At 38.8% G+C, this 24,498-nt stretch overlaps 1 protein-coding gene across 9 annotated transcripts in view; it reads right to left on the bottom strand.

Moving 5' to 3' along the window:
• The window catches only part of TANC2 (tetratricopeptide repeat, ankyrin repeat and coiled-coil containing 2), a 388,431-nt gene that overhangs the window by 38,905 nt on the left and 325,028 nt on the right, over window positions 1-24,498 (bottom strand). For all 9 annotated transcript variants that reach the window (XM_046676045.1, XM_046676044.1, XM_046676048.1 and 6 more), the window contains one exon: window positions 10,762-10,870. In XM_046676045.1, the coding sequence (XP_046532001.1) occupies window positions 10,762-10,870 (109 nt within the window). The remainder of the gene's footprint in view (window positions 1-10,761; window positions 10,871-24,498) is intronic.

Below are 24,498 nucleotides of genomic sequence, written 5' to 3'. Positions count from 1 at the left end.
TTACTAAAATATACACTGTGATAGAGATAAAGCAATGTGATCATTGATCTCCATCTCATTTTCTTCCTGGGCATTTGGGAAAATTATATTTCCTACCCTCCTTTACAGTTAAGTGGGCCATGTGACTAAATTTTGGGCAGAAGTCATATGTCATGTCCAGGCTTGGCCCCAAACCCCCTGTGCATTTCTCCACACTTCCTATTGTTTCACTTGATGGCAGGCCAGATGCAGAGGATCCAGTGGAGGATTCTGAGGCCCTAGGCGATTTCAGAACTACTACATGGAGCAAGCCTGCCCAATGATCTGTACTGGATTGCAAAGTAAGTGAGAAATAAACCTTTATTAAGTCATTGAGATTTTGCAGGTTTGTTATAGCAGCTGGCATTTCTCACCCTGACTAACATCCCTAAAATGATCTCAAGTCTGTTCATCCTCAGGAAAACAACACCATAGGTTTGATCACGATCAGCAACAAATTTTCTCCAGTATGACTGGAAGAGGTCCCACTGCATCTACTAACGTTTGCCCCTTTCACTTGGGCTTCTCTAAAAGGAAGTTAGAATAATTTGTTTTTTAAATTTCCTGCTGTTAGGGCAAGACTCTCTGGCAATCCTCATACTATTCTGCCTATATTTGGGTCAAGTGAGTTAAAGCAGGAAATCCTGAGGGCAGGAAGATTTAACAATGAAATCTGGGACATAATAAGCGGATCTGGGGAGGTATTCTTTTTAAAAACTTAAGTTACTTCTGTTTGTCTTGTTCCCTGAAATGAAGGTCATTCTTGCCTAGAATACATCCTTTCGTCCAAACCAGCAACATGGCCAACCTTGTTTTATTACACTCCTGCCCACAGTGTTCTTCCCCCATGACTGGATTATTTTGAAGCAAATCCCAGACATTTTATCAGATAACATGTAACTATTTCAGTAAGTGTCTCTAAAAGATAATGGCTGGTTTAAAAACACAGTCCAACATCATTATCATACATATAATTAACAAGGATTCTATAATATCAAATACCTAGACAGTGTTCGAATTTCCTTGATTTTATCAAAAAAAGAAATAATTTTTTTGGTTTGAATTGGGATCCACATAAGGTTCATATACTATAATTGGTTTAAAAACACTTTATGAATGTAAAGGAAAAGTAGATATTCTTCTATTAATTTTTTAGACAAAATATTGTGGACATATTCCATACTTGTACACATATTTTTGTCTCATTCTATTTCAAGAGAGATGTAGTAGTCCATTATGTGGATGCCTCCAAATCAGAATTTAATTAAGTCAGGTCCCCAGAGTTGGCTATTTAGGTAGTTCTGTTGTTTTTTCTCATTATTATAACTACGTTTCCATAGTCATCCTTGTACATATACCTTTTTACACTTGTGCAAGTATACCCATAGGATATGTCTCTAGAAGTGGATGCTTTTGTATTTTGTGCCATTTTGACATGGCTTTGTCAGTGTGGCTGCCTGTGTCTAAACATTCCCAACATGCAATCCTTGACAACATGCAAACTTGACAAAATGAGGAAGCATGATGCTAATTATGTCTACTCTTCCTCTCGTTCCTTCCTATCCCACTTATAAATGATGGACACGAGGTGAGCCAAAAAGACTGGGCCAAGTCCTGATGCAGCAGATCTCTGGGTTACCAGAACACAATCCCATGCTGGGAGGTTGAAACAAAATCTGGTTTTAGTCCCTTACAGTCCAAGGAGATTATTCCTACTTTTATCCTGCTCTATGATTGAAAATGGCTACTACACTTCTACATTATCCTTATTTTCTCTGGCCTTAAGGAGGCTGAGCTCTGCTGTGACTGTCTGTTAGAGTATCCATCTAGGCATCAAGAGCTGGGTGCACTGATAAGAATCAGAATAACACACCACATTTTCTGATTGCTCATTATTACTTCAGAACTTCTTTTTCTTTGTGCTAATAACAGGGACATGGATCGTAAACTCTCTCATTTGGCTAATCAACTCATATGCAAACAAATACAAAAACTGAAGTAAATTCATTGTTAAACAGTTATGATTGTTTATTCTGACACATGAGATTGAATATTTCCAGTTCTTTTTGGAAGAATTCCAGGTGCTACTCCCTCAGGGTTGGAGTCTAGACAAGTTAGGTTCTAGAGCTCACCTCCACCGTAGATCCTGGAAAACCAGGAAACTTATCTCCAACTCCCCATTTGGGCCTCAGTCTCCTAATTTAGATTATGTGTGGGCCTCATCAAGACCATTTGAGCAATGAAAAACTATATTAACCACTTAGACAGAAAAACCACTAGAAAGAAACTAATATCCATAGTCCAATAGAGAACTTTCAGCAACGGAAGACATGCTTTATATATTATGATTGAAGGAAAAAAAGGAAGGAAATCTAACATTTATTCAGTATCCTCTGTGTGTCAGATTCTGTACTGGGGCCTTTTCATATGTTCACTCCTTTAATTTAATCTAATCTCCATGACAGTACTATGCAGTAGAATTTATCACTATTTTTATATAGGAGGAACCAACTAGAGAGGGTTAAGTAATTTTTCCTAAGTCACACAGCTATTAAAAAGTAGAGCTGGAGGGAGCTGGCTTGGTGGAGTAGTGATTAAGTTTGCATGCTCCACTTCTGCAGCCCAGGGTTCAAAAGTTCAGATGCTGAGTGCAGACTTACATACTGCTCATCAAGCCATGCTGTGGTGGCGTCCCACATACAAAATGGAGGAAGATTGGCACAGATGTTAGCTCAGGGACAATCTTCCTCAAGCAAAAAGAGGAAGATTGGCAACAGATGTTAGCTCAGGGGCACTCTTCCCCACCAAAAAGTAAATAAATAAACTCATTTAAAGAAAAAAAATAGAGCTGGAATTAGAAGCCAAGTCTTTTTTTACTCTAAAGTTCATGTTCTTTTCATTATACCAAGTTAAAAAAAGCAGATGTACCTGAGTTGGGACATCAATTCTGAATTCTTAGCTGGAAAAGTAGCAACTAGAATAGGCAAAGCAGCTGATTCCTGGCTTCTCCCTTTACTTTTTTTTTTTTTTATAAGATTTTTTATTTTTTCCTTTTTCTCCCCAAAGCCCCCCGGTACATAGTTGTGTATTCTTCGTTGTGGGTTCTTCTAGTTGTGGCATGTGGGACGCTGCCTCAGCGTGGTCTGATGAGCAGTGCCATGTCCGCGCCCAGGATTCGAACTAACGAAACACTGGGCCGCCTGCAGCGGAGCGCGCGAACTTAACCACTCGGCCACCGGGCCAGCCCCCTCCCTTTACTTTTTAATCCAAACCATTCTCCATCCTTGGGCCTCTTCTCTGAAATTGTCCCCCCTTTTTTTTGGTGAGGAAGATTGTCCCTGGGCTAACATCTGTGCCAATCTTCCTCTATTTCGTATGTGGGATGCCACCACTGCATGGCTTGATGAGTGGTGCATAGCTCTGCACCTGGGATCTGAACCTGTGAACCCTGGGCCACCGAAGCAGAGCATATGAACTTAACCACTATGCCACTGGACTGGCCCCCAAAATTGTCCTTTTTTATCCCAGACAATCTGATCTACTCCTATGGCTTTACTCTTATGATTTCAACTAAGCATTATTTGCTTCTTTTTCAACTACGAAATTTAAAGTACAACTATTACTATGACCTGCAATAGTCAACTTTCTCTTAAGCATTGACTTAAGTGGGATTTCTTGGATATGTTCACTTAATCCCAAGAATTATTATGAATATTATATCTTACAGAAGAATAATGCAGGATCAGTCTTTATTAAAGTCACATGGCAATTCTCCTTTTGCTCAAAGTCTCTGGCATCACAGGGAATTCAAAAATGATGTATTTAGCTTCTCTGAAAGATGTAGCAACTCATTCCTCTGCTCAGGCCCTACAAGTTTAGATTTAGTTTTCTTGAATGTAAATTGCCTCTTTTTCCTGGGTGATACCCAGGACAGTTTCAGTCATTCAGGGGTACCAAAGTAATCTTAGATGAGAAAGCCTAAGATGCTTATAGAGAAAGGCTGGATGTTCCCAGAATGTCGAGCCATAATTTTTGCTCAAGGAGACTTGGGAGGACTTACATTTCTGGTAATAGTGGATCTAGTTTGGACAAACATTCCTGCTAAGGACAACTAGGAAAAGCTGAACAAAATTTAAAAAACATCCTCCCCGAAGACATGGGAGGACTAACAAGTTGGAAAAGAATTACTGGGCCAGGATCTGGGATAGGATGGGGCCCAGGAGAGCAGTTTATAGAGCTGCTTTCCCCCAGGGTGTGTTTGCCAATTCTGAAGAGTTAGCTAGGAGCACTTTTTTTTTTTTTGGGAAGATTAACCCTGAGCTAACATCTGCAGCCAATCCTCCTCTTTTTGCTGAGGAAGACTGGCCCTGAGCTAACATCTGTGCCCATCTTCCTCTACTTTATATGGGGGATGCCTGCCACAGCATGCCTTGACAAGCAGTGCATAGGTCTGCACCTGGGATCTGAACTGGATGAATGCTGGGCCGCTGAAGTGGAACGTGCAAACTTAACTGCTGCACCCCTGGGCTGGCCCCAGTGAGGAGTACTTTCGATAGATTCGGTATTTTTAGGGCAGTGAAACTATTCTGTATGATACTGTACTGGTGGATATAGGACACTATGCATTTGGCAAAATTCACAGAACTGTCCAACACAATGAACCCTAATGTAAACTATGGACTTCAGTTAATAACAATGTATCAATATAGGTTCATCAATTACAGCAAATTTACCACACCAGCGCAAGACGTTAATAATAGGGGAAACTGTGGTGGGAGGAGTGAGTACATGGAAACTCTCTGTATTTTCTATAAACCTAAAATTTCTCTAAGAAATAAAGTCTATTAGTTAAAAAAAAAAAAGCTTGGGTTCTACTCCAGAACAATGAATGATAATCTCTGGGAGTAAGGCTCAGAAATATGTGTGTGTGTTTTCCAAAGCTCCTCAGGAGAATCCAATATATAGCCAAAGTTGAAAACCACTGATCCAGAGCTATAGATAAATCTCAAATATGCAAAGTTGAGTGAAAACAGTTATATAATTATATGAAGAGTATGATACTATTTGTGTCGTTTAAAAAACATAAAATAATTCTGTATATTGTTTATGAATACAGACCTATGTTGGAAAAGTAAAAAATCTGGATGAGAAGAACACATGCTTACTTTAGGGTAGAAATTATCTCAAGAAGGGAGAGAAATTGGGCAAGAGAGGGATGCAAAGGGCGTTTCTACTGTATGTGTTACATTTTCATTTCTTAAAAAACAGAAAAAGATTCGAAGCAAACTTGAAAAACTCTTTAACATCTGTTAAATCTGGTAGACAATATTTAATTCTTTAGTTATCTGTGTTTTCCTACTTGGTTGAAATATTTCATAATAAAATTGTAAAAAAAGGAATAGGGACAGCTCTTCCTCTGAGGTAAGAAAAAGAGATGTAAGAACTGATGATAATAGAGAGTGATTTATAGGTGAGAGGAGAAGAGTAGTTAAGGGAAGTCACAGTCAATGGCTTTGATTTTTTCAGTGACTCACAAGTCAGGCTGTTTGATGAGTGAGTTGAGTTGGTTAAGAGTTAGAGGAAAAAGAAATGAGAAAAGGAGCTGAGTAAGAATAGACTTTGGTAAATGAACTTCAATTAAATAGTCCAGTAAATGGACCACGAAGCAGCACTGAGAGTCCAAGTGAGGTTGAAGTAAATACACAGGAAATAAAAGCCTGAAATATAGAGCTAGACTCTAGGATTTGGAGTATTAACTTTACTTGTACCATGGACTTACTCTACTGATTTCTTCTGCTTGGTGGGGTTGAACCTTTGTTCCTATGAAGTATGAGAGGAAAGAGTTTCAGTTTAGATACACTCAGCTCAACAAAGGTGACAGGTAGGATCCCACTGCCAGGCAGGATGGAGCCAAAAATAATCCATAGTGAAATTCTGAGCCGATGGTGAGAACTTTAGGTTCAGAGAACTAGAAAAAGTGTCTCTTCAGTATCTGGAACTATTGCTTAGGCAAGAAGGGATCTCTTCTTGTCAGAGATAAATGGTGATGAAGTCCTTCCTTAAATATTTGTTAGAACTGAAATTTATAACACTGCTTACCAGCCTGTAGAAAGCTTGCTCAGTATTTTTGAATATTTCAAGAAAAAAGGAAAAGCAGGAAGAGGAATCTCATCTAAAGGATCTTAGCTATGGCTCAGGATCTTAAGATCATGGCAAAAACTAACCCTAGGACTTACCCAATAAGTTTCTTTTCTTTTCTTTTTTTTGAGGAAGATTAGCCCTGAGCTAACATCTGCTGCTAATCCTCCTCTTTTTGCTCAGGAAGACTGGCCCTGAGCTAACATCCATGCCCATCTTCCTCTACTTTATATGTGGGACGCCTACCACAGCATGGCTTGCCAAGCGGTGCCATGTCTGTACCCGGGATCTGAACAGGTGAACCCTGGGTCACCAAAGTGGAACATGGGCACTTAACCACTGTGCCACTGGGCCAGCCCCAACCAATAAATTTCTTTAAGGTAAATTATTTACAGATATATCATCAGCAATCCACTGGTAGATATCCAAGAGTCTCAAATGAATTACTACTGTTCTTATCTGATTATCCACATGGCCAAGTTTGGTTATAATAAAAGGATACTGGTAAATAAAGGCAATGGTGCTTTTCACTGTGGAGAAGGAGCTGGTAAACAATGGTCCAAGGCCAAATCCAGCCTTCTATCAGTTTTTTTGTTCATTTGTTTTTGGTGAGGAAGATTGGCCCTGAGCTAACATGCATGCCAATCTTCCTCTACTTTGTATGTGGGACGCCACCACAGCATCGCTTGATGAGCAGTGTACAGGTCCATGCTCAGGATCTAAACCTGCGAATCCCGGGTCACTGAAGTGGAGCGTGTGAACTTAACCACCACTCCACCGGGCCGGCTCTTCCACCAGTTTTTTTTTTTTTTTTAAGGAAGATTAGCCCTGAGCTAACTACTGCCAATCCTCCATTTTTTGCTGAGGAAGACTGCCCCTGAGCTAACATCCATGCCCATCTTGCTCTACTTTATACATGGGACACCTACCACAGCATAGCTTTTGCCAAGTGGTGCCATGTCCACACCCAGGATCCAAACCAGCAAACCCCAGGCTGCCGAGAAGCAGAACACGTGAACTTAACTGCTGTGCCACTGGGCTGGCCCCTCCACCAGTTTTTATAAATCCTGTTTTACTGGAATACGGTCATACCCATTCACTTCTGTATTGTCTCTGGCTGCTTCTGAGCTACAATGGATAGGTGGTTTCAAAAGAGACTATATGGACTGCAAAGCCATATTTACCAATCACTGCTGTAGAGGATGTTAGGTAACCTCTGAAGTGAAAGAGTGATACTACTATCTGGAATTTATGCTTGTTATTAAGTCTTACTTATCAGGAAAGAGATTATTACTAATAATTTTGGTCACAAAACCGTCTATTAGATGTATGACTAGTACTTTACATTTTGTAAATGTACCTTTTTCTATATATCATATCTATGATCCTTATAACAATCCTGAGAGTTAAATATTGTTACAATTTAAAGATGAGAAAATTGAAACTACTTAAATGGCAGAGTCTGTACTTGAAATCATGCCTTTTGATTGACCAAAAGGATCTTGCTTCTTTCTTCTACCTCCAGATGCCTACTTACAGCACTTTTTTCCCCTGGCCAATAGTTCTGTTCTGGTAAGAAATGTTACAGGATTGACCAATCAAAGAAACATTTAAGATGGCAGCATTTAAGGAGCTGATCACAAGAGCACTCTGAAATCCTTCCAGTAACTAGACTCAATCCAATGAAATACCCTGCATTATAAACTAGATTGAAATATGTTTGGTCACAATTCACAAATATCCTGTTTCTTTCCGTAGATTAAAAAGAAATCTAAATGGCAATTAGAGGATTACAAAAGAATTATAGGTGCTCAATATCATTGCTCATTAGGGAAATGCAAATTAAAACCACAATGAGATATGACTTCACACCCACTAAAATAAGAAAGACAGACAATGCCTAACAAGTATTGGCAAGGGTTTGAAAAAACTGGAACCCTCATACATTGCTGGTGGGACTGTAAAATGGTGCAGCCACTTTGAAAAAGAGATTGGCAATTCCTCAAAATGTTAAGCAGAGTTACTACAGGTCCTAGTAATTCCACTCTAAGGTATATAACCAAGAGAACTGAAGACATGTCCACATAAAACCTGAACACTAACACTATGAATGGACTACATGCTACTGAGCTGTTCACTTTAAAATGTCTAATTTTATTCTTAAAAATTAAAAAAGGGAAAAATCTGTATGCTAATGTTCATAGCAGTATTATTAACAAGAGCCAGAAAGTGGAAATAACCCAAATGTCCAACTGGCGACTGGATAAACAAAATGTGATATATCTACAAAATAGAATATTATTTGGCAATAAAAAGGAATCAAGTACTGATACATGCTACAACATGGATGAACCCTGAAAACATTATGCTAAGTGAAAGAAACCAGACACTGAAGACCACACATGGTATGATTTCATTTACATGAAATGTCCAGAAAAGTCAAATCTATAGAGACGGAAAATAGATTAGTGGTTGCCAGGGATTGGGGGAAGAATGGGGAGTGATTTCAAATGGGAACCAGGTTTATTTTTAGGGTGATGAAAATGTACTATCAGTGGTGATAATTCCACAACTCTGTAAATATACTAAAAGTCATTGACTCAAACACTTAAAAGGGGTGAATTTTATGGTATATAAATTTGTACCTTAATATAGCTGTTAAAAACAAAAAGAACGAAAAGGGTTCCACAGCCAGCTAAATATCCAGAATTATAGACCCTCGATCTCATATTTTAAAGGTGAGTAATGACATTATATGCAATTTTTTCATGAACATAGATAAAATAAGGGAAAAATAAGTGAAAAGAAATATAAATTTGACTATATGTAACTGCTGACTGGAAGTTGTAAGTTGTACTGTTTATTACCATAGAGTCTGTTTTTGCCTTTTCACAACCCTCAGCTGATGGGGACTGAGAATTCCAGCAGTCTGGGAGAAGCTAAAGCCTAGCAACAGGGAGCACTTCACAGTTAAAGGATCCCGAAAAGTGCACCATCAGGAAAACCATAGTCCAAGTCTACATTCTTCAGTTCTCAATCGTGTCATCACCATATGCTATACACCCAAGTATTTATGGCCTGAATCACACAGGGAGCCAGTCTTATCTCAGGCAACCATGTTGTCTGCAGCAACCTAAGACAAAAGTGCGTCAATGACAGGAATGTATGGCTTAAATGTAGGTTTCCATGTATTGGATAAAGTCATACTGAGTCAAATGAAACTTGAAACTTCATATCATTTATCTGTTAAAGTGGTGTTTAGTTTATGGTGCAGAAAAGACAGGCATCAACTTCTTTGCGTCTGATCCTAGGCAGACAGCAATGCTAAAAGCCTAAGTGTTTGAAGCAGTGATGCTTAATACTTAAGTTACATTCCTATCTAACTGAAGGATAATGATCTTAGAGTTTGTAGAAGTAGCAGATACTTTTCGGTCCACTTGAAATTGGAATGAGACACTTTGCTGTTATTTTAGTCGCACTCTGCTCCCATTAAGGTCACTGGGTAAGGTCATTTTTGGTACAGTGATTTGTTAGATAAGACAATTATGATTCAGATAAAGGACTGTGGGTTTTACTTCTGTCTGATGACAGGCTTCTCTGGCTGTGTGCTTATATACTGGGAAGAATTTGCTAGTTTCTTGGAGGTGCCCTTAATGCCATCTTTCTCTCTGAAGAAAACGGTTTTATCTCTAATAGCATCCCTTGGGGGAAGAATACCTGTATTTCTCAATCCTGAGGCAGGATTTCAAAGCACTCTGAAGAGATGGTAGGGATTGTAGGTAGCAGACGCAATAGCAAACTGTGGGCTAGAAAAACCAGAAGAACAAATTTCTTCCTCGATGTTTATGCTTTACCCCAAAACTGTTATCTAGACTATAAATTCCTTGAGATTAGGGACTGTATCTTTTTTGTTTTTGTATCCCTAGTACAATGCCTCAGTAAGCAGTGAATAAACAATATGAATGCATACATGCACAAACAGATGGATTATGTGCCCTCCTCTGGCTCCTTCATTCTCGCCATGGGAATGTTGAGAGAGGGAAGATGATGCTGTAGAGTTCTTAAAAGTTTTGAAACTACTGGGAGAAAAACTGGGATCATAATTTGAACAGAGAATGAGGAAAGTGGCTCAAAGGAAGGTTACAGTTGGTTCCAGATAAATAGCTTGAAAATCATATCACCAGGAATATTAAAATCTTTGTAAAGCAATAATAAGAACATTGAAAGAGTAACTGCTGTAAGTGATTTTTTTTGACATTGTGAAAACCTGCAACTGACTACTACAACATGACTACTACATCAGGAGATGGTAGGTCACATACGGAGTACACATGTATATATGTATATGCTTCTTACCTAAATGATTATACACGTACATTTCCTGGAAAGCCTAGCAATTTGCTAAACTGGGAGGTGACAAATGTGGTTCTCTTTCCAAAGCCCTAAGGAGGAACTGGCTATAAATTTTAGGAGACAGACCAACTCTGCAACAAAATAATTTTAGAAAGCAGAGACTACACTGAGGTAACAGTAGCTTCATACACACAGTATTAAGGAAAGACTGATGGAGGTGAAAAGAAAAAAGCTTTCAACTTCTCTAATTACCTTAAAAATGTGTGCTTTGAGGATGTGATGTCCCAGTTCAATAGTCTGCTGTCGGTTTAGTTTTCCCTCTTGGCGGGAAAACCAGAAGGCAAGTAATGTGTGTCCACTCCTGCAAAGAAAAAGAGACTGATTTTAGAAATTTTAATGCCCCAATTCTGCTTTGGGTGGGGGACTGTTCAGGTTTAGCCATACCTCCAGCAAAACTGTCTCATTCAACCAGTTTCTTAGGGAAGGGCACCTGCCACTGAGTAAATAACGGGTATTGCAATGTTCCTAGCTTTTACCAGTCCTTTACCCAAATCACATGTGTGAATATCACAAAATGTCATTTCTAGTTGGCTTACAACCACCCACACACAGATGGCATGAAAAGATTTTCACTTTTATTTTCTGTCTTTGTTAACTCCTCTTATTTCACCCATGCTTTAAATGTCACTGTTCCTCAGGATCTCATTTTTGGTCCTAGTCTGTCCTCTCTCTCCATCAGCTCATCCATCCTCAGAGCCTTCACCACCACCTATATCCTGTATCTTTTCTCTATCTAGACTTCTCAGCCTTAGACCAATAAACATCCAACTATGTATTGGATCTCTCCACCTGGCAGTTCCATAGTACCTCAAACTCAACATGTCCCAAACCAGATTAACTATCTCTTCCCCAAGTGAAGTCTTCTCTGATCAGCCTCTACCTTTCCCTGCAGTCGAGAAAGGGGAGTACTTTCTCTTTTGTACTACCATTATAGATTGTATATACCTCTAGTACAGTATCTACCACACTATTACATGCTCTCTCCTCTACTAGACTGTAGGTTTTCTGATGGCATCCATTCCCCCCATCTCCTTGCTAACAGATCCCTGATCTCTTATGAAAGAAAACGCTTTTTTCTGTCTCTGGATGTTGTTTTATCCGTCCATGATGCCCAGAGCTGCCGCAGCCCTGCTGTAACCATGTGGTCAGCTGGTCTGAAGACAGAGCCAACAGGAGGGCTAAGCTAAGAGAAGTGCAGAAAATTAGAGCCTGAACTCTGACTCTACAGCATCAGAGGCTGCCCTAATTTTAGACTTACTGTTACATGAAATAATAAGTTTCTTTATTATTTAACCCATTTGAGTTGGAGTTTTTTCTTCCAGCTAAAAGCATCCTAATGATATACTCCTTTAAGTGTGAATGTATGTATGTATATGTGTGTATGTATGTAAGATATGTGTGTATAATACGGTTTTGTGTATTTTTATTTACCTTCTGAGTTTATATTCTCCAGAGTGCCTAACAGAGTATTGCATATAAGAATTCTCAATGAAATTTTTCAGAGGCAAGAGAAAACTGGGCATTAAAGAAAGGACACTGGATCACCTTCGAGATGTGCTTCTTTCCACATGTGCTCTAGGCTGTAGGAACTGTGGACACTTAGAACTGTCTCTCTACTCCCCACTAGGTTAGTGGTCAGCAGAGTTCTGTAAGCCACTGGTAACACAACCCTCCTGCTCCTTTTACGTGGAGTGTCATGGAAGAGGGAAATGAAACCATTATCTCAGTTTCAAGTCTAATGAATAAATCAAACAGAAGGAAAGTAGCAATGGAATTTTCATTGGTAACACGTCCCTGAAAGGAGGCCCAAATGCCTACTGGATGATTTTCTCTCATACTGAACATTGGCTACTCTGCCAGGTTTAACATTTGAAGATACTTCACACTGAAGTCTGAAAAACAAACATGTTCTTTCTTTTTTTTTTTAAAGTTGAATAAAGAAGCTGGAGAATAGGGAACAGGACAGCTCCCATCCTACATAGGAATCATCTTAGAGAAGTTTCATTCCAATAAGACATTAAAAAGAAATTCTACCATTTTCTAACCTTGAGCTTCACAGAACTTCTTAATTCTAGTGGATACCATGCCACCTTATTTGATTGGATAAGATTAGCCATAATGGAAAGGAAGTTATTTAATCGAGAGACTGTCTCAGACAAGTGTAGCCTGCATGGAATCATCAGTATCATCTGAAGGTATGAGGCTAGGGTTGTTTCACACTCACAAAATCTGGAAATTGCTACTGAACACTTATTTATCCCTTGAAAGCCTAATTTAGTTGGTAGGCTATTTTAAGAAAGCATAGATAAGTTAGAAGAAAATGAGAAGCATTTATAAAGTGCCCTTTCAAGTTCTCAAAATCTTATCCAGTTATTAACAGTGAAATGATTGTAGCCTCCCTGGTGTAAGAATTACTACTTTAAGTGACTCATCCATGGCTGTACACAGTGACTAGAACTCCTGAATACAGACCTCTGAGCCACTACCTATGCTTCAGACCATTAATGAGAATCCATGCCTATCAGGATTAAGGTAAAAAGTGCATGTCTGAGAAGGAAACGAATTTTCAGTTAGACACAGGATTGACTTTTCCCTAATGCTTTCATTTTACTACCATAACTAAGAAATCCTGGTAAAATGTTTGCATTTTTGTAGCATGCACTTCAGCTAGCTATAAATGATAGTGCTTGCTTTTTTGTTGTTGATTAGGCACTGAGGAGAAACAGCAAGCAATACAGGTCAATGAAAAGATGAAGGTGACAACTATAGTTCATTTCCTTTTGGATACAAGCATATCACATTATTCATAAAAGAATGATTCTGATGAGTTCAATGGACTCAAAGCTTATGGCGTTCAGGACACAAAGGGTAACAGCAATTTACATTACATGCTGTCATTTCCATTTGTACCTTACTGTTCCAATAAAATATGGTGCCCCTGGCTAACCTGTGGTCTGAATGTGTTATATGATACTTGTCTATATTTATTTCTATTTTTCTTGTCATTTGCTCACTCCTGAACCTTACTCCTTTTGACTCCTAGCCTCACTGTTCTCTAAGATCACCAGTAGCCTCTTAATCAGTTCTCTTTTAGCCTTTGATTTATTTTCTTTTTGTTTTCTCCTTCCTGCATTAGGCCCTACTGACTATCTCCCTTGTAACTCTCTTTTCTTGACATCTGTGACACTACCCTGGTACTTTCTCTCCCATTTCCTTTAGCGATGTAAGGGTGATTTATGTAGGTGATTTATTCTTCTTTCTCAGGTAGCTCTCCTCTAGTCTCCTGGCTTCAACTCTCACCTCAATGTGAATGGCTCCCATGGTGACATCTCTTGTACTCAGATATTGTTTTTGCTTCTCTGCCTGTTGGAGCCCTCTACCTTCAAACAACAATTCAAATGACCTGTCATATGACACTGTTTAAAGTTGAAGCTTTCCCTCAAAACCAAATTCCCTAAGAGTTCTTTATTTTTAAAAATATTGCCAGTAGCTCAGGCATAAGAACCAGCAGTTGTTTTTCTCCTCCCTTTACACTTTCTCTCTTGGATAATTACAAGAGCCTCATTCTCTCCACTGCCTGCACCTGGGCTCATGCCAATACTCTGCAGAAACCTGATCAAATTCTGCTCAAAATTCTTCAATGGCTTTATATTTCCTCCTATACATAATCTAAACTCCATAGCATTGTATTCAAAGGTTCTCCATAATTTTCCCCTTGTCTATTTGTCTGTCTTTACCTCCTTACCTTGTACTTCTAATTTGAGACAGAGTAAATTATTTCAGGGTTGCAAACATGCTTTCCTTCTTCCTGGAATTCTCTTCCCCGTTTATTTCACTAGGCAAACTATTGCTCATTCTTCAAGCCTCAGTTCACACCATCTCCTCTGTGAAGCCTTCCCTGGCTCCCCAGATGGAGTCGGGGGGTTTCCTTTAGGTTCTAGTTGCATGTGGTACACATCTCCATTACAGCACCTACTGCAGCACACTGTGTTTACATGTCAGTCTTCCCACTAGACTGTATTGAGGATAGAACCTATGTTTTTTCACATATGTACTTCTAGGTAATAAGAGTACATATTTGCAGAATGAATGAATAACTATTAATAACTTACATTTGAACACTACCTTATGGTTTTCAAAATACTTTAACATTATTTTAGATCCTCACAAACACCTATACTATAGGCATAGGAGTAAACATTACTCCTAATATTATGGTGGAAGATTGACTGAGACTTAGCAAGACTGAAGGACAGACCCCAGCTCACAGGACTAGGATGTAAAAGAGACGGGATGAGAACCTATGGTCTTCGGAAACCTAGTTCCACTGAAACCTAGTTCCATTACCACAGTGACAAGATGTGCAACTTGGTTCTTATTTTTGGGCAGATTTGTGTGAAAAAGGACCGATGTAAAGAACAATATATTTATTTGCAGAGCATAAACTCTGAATTCTTAACATAATTAAAATCAGCAACTATTAATTTTGATATTTTTTGATTGGCATTTTGGGAGAGAGGATTTAAGAAAGACACAGCCCTAGTCAGTGTGACTTGTTTTAGGCATGACTGAACACAACTATGTTCTCCCTCTATAATTAAAGATGATGGTAATCAAAATCAACTTTAATGTGGGTTCACATGTGGTTATAAAGACCAATGGTGAGGGGCAGAATTATTATTTCCACATAGCTTATATAATGAGATCACTTTGTGATTCAAAGTAATCCTGCAGATTTCCCTGCCTGCATTCACACTGCTGCCTCTTCATCTCTGAAACAAAATCAAATAGACCTCTGGCTCAAATCCTAGTTCTGTCACTTACAAACTTTACAAGCTAGGACGAGCTGTTTAACTTCTCTGTAAGACAGTGACAGTAGTACCTATCTCTCAGGACTGCGGTGGGAATTAAGTGAGATATATTAAGTGAAATGTATTTTATATTTCTTTTGTATCCTCCATAGTAACTAACATAGTGCTATACTAAAGGAATGAACATTAACCAGAAACGACTTTTAAACATATTGGAGAATGAGTGTTAAAGTTAATAGAACTTTAATCTTTAAGGTGTGCAGTAGGGTGAAATGTGATACCCTATTGTCACCCCAATCCTTACCTCTCCACACTTTGCCCCACTACCTTTACAGCCAAAAGGCAAATTCAAGGATCAGGGAAAAATCATTGGGTATGGATGTCATTCACTGTTAGTCACTGCAGGAAAACTTGGTAACGTAACTTCAGGCAGAGAGAGGGAATAAGAACAGAGCTCACTGGTCCCTAAGAAATAAGGTAAAAGTTAACAGGAGCAATATAAATTTCCCATGTAGATCAGAGGTTTTCAGGAGGATATTAAGCCCTACATTCAAGGTATATTTGATATTACATATTTTAAGAGAGAATCAATCACAGGTCAGTGTTGAAGATTCCTTCCCCAGCACTGTTCCCTCACCCCTATCCTGGATATATGTGCTCTGACGAAATGCAGAGAAGGCAGTATTCAGAATAGTAGAGGGTTAATTCTACCTCCATTCTCGTTTGCAGGCATCAGCAGCCCCTCGATAATGGATTATTGGAGACAAGTGATACTCACCCTTGGCCAACTATGGATTATAAAGCAGTGAGGAGCTACCCTACCCTTACACTGTTGCCCTATAACTCAGGAGTTCAGAACTACGGAGTCTTTTAGAGAAAAAACACTTTCTAAAGCAAGAATCACCCTTCCTTCCCTCCACCCATTTAACAGTTTGGAAGTTGGATAACAGCTGTTTTACACAAAATATACAATGACACTATGTTTGTTTTTCTAATAGATTTTCATTTAGCACCTCAGGGAGATAGCTAATCTTAAAGTTTCTATCTGTAGTACTGAAACATGGTAACAAATGGACTCATAATTCTAGCATGGACGTTTTCTCCATTGTCCTTGTCATAGTCACTAACGTGTAGTCACACAGATTTCATTAGCTCTTGTGATGACAAACAATATACAACATTTCAGTGTTTCAGAGAAACAACACCTAGGTGGTTTGATATTCTCCTGTGTGGTGCTCGGATGTGATAAAGGGGTACAGTCAGAACTAGCTGTGAAGGAATTGTTTACAATCTAAAGCCTATTTTATAATTTGGGCTGAAATACTGTGTGCCGCTGTGGAATGTCTTTATATTATTTAGGTAAATATGGGGAATTATTTAGGGAGACCTACTCGGATTAGAATTATGTGGCAGAGATTGATAGCTGCCTACAAAAGATTTGTGCTCCCTTCCACAGTAAAAAGCTGTTGTTGGGAAGTGGCTCCTTTGCTAGGGACCTTGCATTCACATTCAAATGTAATCATGTGACTGAGTTCTGGCTAATGGAATATAGGCAGAAATTGTATTCATCACTTCAGACCTGGCCCAAAAGAATCTTCTCCTTTGACTTCCACAACCTTACTTTCTCTTCTTTCTCCTTCTAACTCTAATATTACCCTTGTAATTATTATTTGGCTCACGGCTCATCATTTTCTTCTAGCATTTACACGTAACAATTCTGTCCTCAATCTTCTAAACTTCCTGTTTTATACTCTTAGGTGATCTTGTTTAGTCCCTATGGCTTCTACTGTCAGTTATTCATTGATAACTCCCCAAATCCATAACCCTGTGCCTTGAGCTTTCTCTTTTCATATTTTCCAAAGTTACGTTTCTAAATATATTTGTGCATCTTCCCTTGGAGGCAATTCATTATAAACATGTCCAAAATAGGACTCACCTTCTCCCTATAAGCCTGTTCTTCCTCCTACCTTTGCTCATGCTAGAACTCCTCCTCTATTCAGAATGTTCTATGTTGGGCAGTACCTTCACTATCCTCCAACATGCCAGATAAGTTTCGAGTCAATTTTTATCCCTCCACCCTTACCTTCCACACACAAAAAAACAAGTGCTTCAGAGTATCTTCAAAATGCCTTTCCCACATATACCTTGCTCTCTATTGTCACAATTTAGGTCTTGGCATTTCTCACCTAGACTATTGCTATAAACATCACAACTAGTATCCCTACCTTCAGTCTCTCCTCTTCATCAACCCATCTTCCCTACACCACTTGCCAGAGCTACTTTTTACATCATCAGTTATCCGATCATTGTTTCTCTTCTTTCTCAAAAAGTTATAGAGACTCCTTGTTATCTACAGAATAAATTGTAAAGTCTTAAACATAGCATTCAAGGTTTTTTTCTGAGTGACACTTCTTATCACTCTTTGTGAACATATATCTTATTCTCTATTCACACTTTCTCACAGTTCCCCAAAGGGACTTCATATCTTCACATTGCCATTTACTTCTGCTCCCGCCTTTTCTTGCCTGCCTACAGTGCTCTCCCACTCCAGTGCTGCATAATGGAATCAACTCATCCTTCAAGACTGAACTTGAATGTCACCTCTTCTGCAAAGTATTTCCTCTTTGTCTAGGTTCTGATGGAACTTTGCACTATGGCACTTTTGTTGGTTGCTCTGTGTCTGACTTCACTTTAGAGGGTAACGGCTATAGTGCCAGGGGGTGTCTTATTCACCTAAGTTTCTCCAGTCTATAGCACAGTGCGTGGTGTGGAGTAGAAGTTCAATAAATGTTTCATGAAAAAATAAATGCTAGGTAGATGAGTTCAAGGAAGAGCAACACAAGGACTTCCAGATCCACTTTGCAATTCACCACCCTAGCCTTGCATTTGCAGGCATCTCTGTTGCCACTGTTTGACTGTGAAATGACTGTGACTATGACTCAAATATTGAGAATAGATTGACAATCCTTATTTTTTTCACCTCTCATCTTAAAAATTCTGCCTGCAGTTAAACTTTGATGGCTGCTGCCTTACAGTCTGCTTGTTGCTATCAATTCTCAGCAAATGACGCCCACACATCCTTGCAAAAATTCTTTCCTCCATCTTTAGCTTATCAGTCAGTAACTGCTTTGGCATGTTCTTTTCATGGCTTTCTAATGGAACCTGAATATAAAATATACTTCTAGTCAGCCTGTCTTACGGTTTCATATTCCATACGGAAAAGAAACAGCCTGACGAAAGTAAACTATAAGTAGCAGACCATACGTAAAGTATGCCCAAGATGTACCTTCGCAGAAATGGGTGGAGCAGCATTATTTCTTTTTAAATACAGACTTTGGATAGGAATTTTCTGATTTCTCCTTCTTTGCCTCACAGTTTCCTACTGCCCTTCTGTTCTGTTAAAGCATCACTGGCCCTAGGAAAATGGCCACCTCTCTCCCCTGATGATGAAGTCTTCAGGCAGTTGGCAGGGCTTCCTGAGGCAGAAGAGCTATGACTCCATTGAATTGTCACAGTTTGAAACATCAACAGTAGGCACAGAAGATTTATCACTTCTCTCTTCCTCCTCTGTGTTCCTCAGCTCTTTGTTTATACCTCTAGTACAGCACTCTGCTTTGAATTATAGCTAGTTATAAATGTGTCTGTTAAAACCACTAACCTCTAAGTCCTGGTAGACAGATCTATCTTACTTACATTTGTATCCCCTGCAGTGCTTAACACAGAGCCTTGAATATATTACTTAATAAATGTTCATTGAATGCTTGCTGAAATGCGTATCTTCGCTTACTCCTGATGCATGGTAAAAGATGAACAAAGGACACTGTCTATTGAACTGTGAGAAGAGTTTCTCACTTATTTTCAGTTGTAAGCTTAAAATTAGCACCCCTTGTCATTCTTCTGTTCACTCATTAATTCATCATTTAAGAAAATATTTACTGAGTATTTACTGCACGCCAGGCTCTCTATTAATCATTAGGAGGACCAAGGTGAGCATGATAGAAAAGGTTCCTGTCTTCATTGAGCTCACTCACATTCTAGAGGGGAAAGTGGACAAGAAACAAGTATTCACATACAACAAATTAATAATAAATTGTGATAAGTGTTAGAAAGTATAAAGGTTGCCATGATAAAGAAAACCAAGAGGGACTGACTTAGATAAGGTGACAAGTTGAAGTCTCTCTGAGGAGGTGGCTTAAGCTAAGATCTGAAAGAGGAGCGAGGAAAAGTGAGATTCAGATGGAGGGAATTATTAAGTGTAAAGGCCCAGAGGTGGGAAAGAGCTTAGCAAGTTCTAGGAACTGGTAGATGACTTATTATGACCAGAAAATTGTGAATAAGAGGGAGAATGAATGAGCTCAACTTAAGAGAGGCAGGCAGAAGCTATCTTTGTAATACAGGGCTTTGAAGAATCTGGCTTTGATTTTATTCTAACCACAATAAGAAGCCACTGAAGGATTTTCAGGAGGAGGTTACATGGCCTGATTTGCGTTTTTTAAAAATCACTTTGGTTGCTGATGGAGAAGGGATTGAAGAGGAGACCAAATAGGAGGCTAATGTAGTCCACATGAGAGCCTAGGGTGTAGTCAGCAGAAATGGAAATAAGTGGATACTTACATGTAAAATTTCCGTAGTAGAACCAACTGGGTATGCTGATGGGTACTGTAAATACGTGTCTCACAGCTGTGGGTTCTTATGATTGAGAGGATAGAAGGCTGTTAGTGTTGATTTTACCAAATGTGGAGATCTATCTGCTTTTGAAAGTCTCTAACCCACACATCTATGGACAGCTAATTTTTGACAAGTGAGCCAAGAAGATACAATGGAGAAAGGAAAGTCTCTTCAATAAATGGTGTTGGGAAAAATGGACAGCCACATGCAAAAGAATGAAAGTAGACCATTATCTTACACCACATACAAAAATTAACTCAAAATGGATTAAAGACTTGAATGTGAGACTCGGAACCATGAAACTTCTAGAAGAAAACACTGGCAGTATTCTCTTCGATATTGGTCTTAGTAGCATATTTTCAAGTACCATTCTGACTGGGCGAGGGAAACAGTAGAAAAAATAAATGGGACTCTATCAAACTAAAGCTTCTGCAAAGCAAAGGGAACCATCAACAAAATGAAAAGACAACCTAACAATTTGGAGAAGATATTTGCAAACCATATATCTGATAAGGGGTTAATATCCAAAATATACAAATAACGCATACATCTCAACAAGAAAAAAACTAACCACCCAATTAAAAAATGGGCAAAAGATCTGAACAGATATTTCTCTAAAGAAGATATACAGGTGGGCAACAGGCACATGAAAAGATGTTCAACATTATTAACTATCAGGGAAATGCAAATCAAAACTACAATGAGATATCTCCTCAATCCCATCAGAATGGCTATAATTAATAAGACAGGAAACAATAAGTGTTGGAGAGGATGTGGAGAGAAGGGAACCCTCATACACTGCTGGTGGGAGTGTAATCTGGTGCAGCCACTATGGAAAACATTACAGAGATTCCTTAAAAAATTAAAAATAGATCTACCATATGATCCAGCTATTCCACTGCTAGGTATTTATCCAAAGAACATGAAAACAAGAATGCATAAAGATACATGCACCCCTCTGTTCACTGCAGCATTATTCACAATAGCCAAGACTTGGAAGCAATCTAGGTGTCCATAAAGGGACAAATGGATAAAGATGTGGTATGTACACATTGGACTACTACTCAGCCGTAAGAAATGATGAAATCTGGTCATTTGTGACAAGATGGATGGACCTTGAGGGTATTATGCAAAGTGAAATAAGTCAGAGGGAGAAAGTCAAACACCATATGATCTCACTCATAAGCAGAAGATAAAGACAATGACAAACAGACACAGAAAGCAGAGATTGGATTGGTGGTTACCAGAGGGGAAGGGGGGAGGGAGGAGGGAGAAAGGGGTAATTAGTGATGGATTGTAATTAGTCTTTGGGTTGTGAACATGATGTAATCTACATAGAAAACGAAATATATAATGATGTATACCTGAAATTTATATAATGTTATAAACCAATGTTACTGCAATAAAAAAAAATAAATAAGAAAAAAAAAAAAGAAAGTCTCTAGAGACAGCTGGGTAAATTGCTCTACTTCGAAAAAAGAAAATGTGCTGTCATATCCCACTAAGCTGGCGATAACTCCTTCTGACTGCTGTGCCATTAATCTTGGTTTGACAACCCAGGAAAGCCTGTGGGATTTCCAGTTTTTCATTCAGCCAGTGTTGCTTCAGAGACTCATTAATGGACAAATTTCCTATGCTACTTTCAGTACCAAAAATTTCCCTGAGTCATCTGCTCTACTTCCTCCCCACTTCAGATTTTTAGGTGAAGTTGTTTTAACCAGTATTTGCTATACCAGTCATACCCACCTAAAAAAAAAGCTATACATGTGTTTTTAAACACATAAAGAAATATTAATTTCTTGTAGCAAAATTAAACAATATAGGAGAGCACAAGTCTTTTGTTTTCATTAGTCAACTCTTCTGCATGTCTGCCAAGTCATAAAATGATGCTCTTTCCCCATTTTATCATAAGCAGAGCTATTTCTCTGTAAACTTATTTAGCAAACTTCGCATGAGTTTTTATGACAGTAAGAATAAACAGTCATCAATTTTAAATGGGTTTGGAGAAGAATTCCGATTACCAGATTTTTCCAAACTTAATTTTGTATTTAGAAAAGGAAAAAAAAAATGTTATTGCTGCTCATCTTTGAAAGTTTTAAAGATGGGAACAGCTTGCCTATTTGACTGATAGATGTGAGTCCCACTATTTGTGCTGAAAAAAACAAGTTTATAAGGTTGAAAGACATTCGCGCATTGGCAAACCAGACATACTTCAAGATATACCTTAGATTTCACATAATTTCTCCCTTGAATTATACCCTAAGGCCATGATCCTGGGTCACTAAGGTAATATTGCCAATTTGAGTCTCAAATTTATTCTTGATGCCAATAGGGAGTCGGAAACTGGATTGGATAATAAGGAAAAACTATTTATTGGCAAATTAGACAAATCTCCAATAATATTATAGATCAATGAAATCTTTCCCTGGAAATTACAAATGCAAATCATGAAATCAGAAGACTGACTTCCTCTTAGTGGTAGAAAAGATTTAGAAGGGAAGCAGATTTAGATACAGAACAGAGATTAGAGAGCTAATATTTCCAGGCAGGTAAGATCATCTACTAATAGTCAACTGCTAGTAAAAGATGTTCGCTACTCCTCCCTTCTCTTTAATTCTCTTTTTAAATTGTTATTTTTTAAACATTGGCACCTGAGCTAACAACTGTTGCCAATCTTCTTTTTTTCCCCCTGCTTTTTCTCCCTCAATTCCCCCAGAACATAATTACATATTTCAGTTGTGGGTCCTTCTAGTTGTGGCATGTGGACATGAAGGATGCCGCCTCCATATCCGTGCCCAGGATCCGAACTGCCGAAACCCTGGGCCACCGAAGCGGGGCACGCGAACTTAACCACTCAGCCACGGGGCTGGCCCCTCTTTAATTCTTCCAAACCTCCTAAAGGCTGATTGAGTTCCAGGAGCCCTTTTTTCTCCCATGATCCATGACTGTGCTGAACTCTTTCCTAATGTTTTTAGAAAGCAGAACCCACCCCCCAATTTAAGGATTTGTTGTGGGAGCCTGCAATGGCTATCAGGAGCAGTAACCTCGAGTTTGCGCTTCAGTGAGGGCAAGGTTAAATGCCATCTTGCCTGGAGGCTCATGTTTGGATTAAGAAACCAAATAAACAAAATCACCACAACCCTGCAAATCACTAGTGTGTGGCCATTTTAGACCCATGTATTCTATAAGAGGCCAGGCTGTACAGGTCCCTGGCACGGAGTTAGTTTTCCTTTACAGGGAAAATGCCCTCTTTTTTCCCTTGGACAAACTGGTTCTTCTCTGACACTCTGCTTTGTGGCATGAGTTTTGGAACATCAGGTCTCCAATGTGTAATTCACTGACTAACATGGACAAATAATTAGGAAAAATCTCAACCGACCATTTATTATAAGCAATTACTTTGGTCACAAAGAATCAAGTAAGCACTCAACCATCCCCACAGGTATATGCACGACTTGTATAGCCTTCTCTCTTTCCTACCTGCCATAAAGTTTGCTTCTACATCAACCCAAATTAGGCTTCCAAATCACAACCTCATTTGGTTGTATCAGCTCCATACTCATTAAATAAAGTTCACAACAAGCTTCCTGTATTTTATTCAAACAGTTAAAAATAAGGCAGCTGAGTCTTCTAATCTCTATATTAAAATGCGGCATATGCATATGTCAAAATGTTGATCCGTGAGCTGTTTCTAGGGAAGGAGAGGCCAGATACCATGAAAAGAGAGATAATGAGGAAAGGAAACAGAAAAGAGTGGGGATTTATTCAAGGCTAACTTAAAGCTGTGTGGAAATATTAAGCAGTAATTGAGCAGCACTATAAGGTTGGCAGCCCCCAACTGTCTACTCTATCAGCCTCAAATTTCAACTATCAAAGTCATTAATAGATTGGATAACAAAGGCTGGTGACTTCTCTCAAGCGCCTTACTTTAAATGCACAAGTTGCTTCCAATGGGTTTTCTACCTCCATCTTATTAGCATAATAGCAGAGATTAGTTTATTAGATTAGTGAGCTAATCTGATTTCTCACTGCCCGAGGGAATAAAATATAGGACAGATTAATTTCTGAGTACGACAAAAGTATGACAGTGATGAATAATGGGAAATATAAAGCAGAATAAGGTGGTGAGGTCTAAGGTTTGTGAGTGCTTCAAGAGGCATGCTTTTATTTAGAACGTAAATCTAAAATCTTAGAATTTTTGATGTGATAGATTTTTCAGTGATATTTCACTTAGTTTGACACCCCCTCTTCCCCCCTTGGTTACTAAGCCAAGAAAAGACATCTATAACTCCTTTCTTTCTATGACAGTTATATGTCTATGCAACATTAGGTCATTCTCTCTGGGATGTCAATTCTCTGCCCTGATTCTGGGACAACAGGCAGTCTGATATTTAAAATAAAGAAAACTCTATTTTAGCTGTAGCAATCACCTCTGGCTCTGCTATTTCCT

Source organism: Equus quagga, chromosome 11, assembly GCF_021613505.1.
Source record: "Equus quagga isolate Etosha38 chromosome 11, UCLA_HA_Equagga_1.0, whole genome shotgun sequence".
NCBI classification, from domain to species: Eukaryota; Metazoa; Chordata; class Mammalia; order Perissodactyla; family Equidae; genus Equus; species Equus quagga.
Note: the sequence above shows the minus strand (reverse complement) of the source record. Positions and strands in the feature narration are given on the sequence as shown.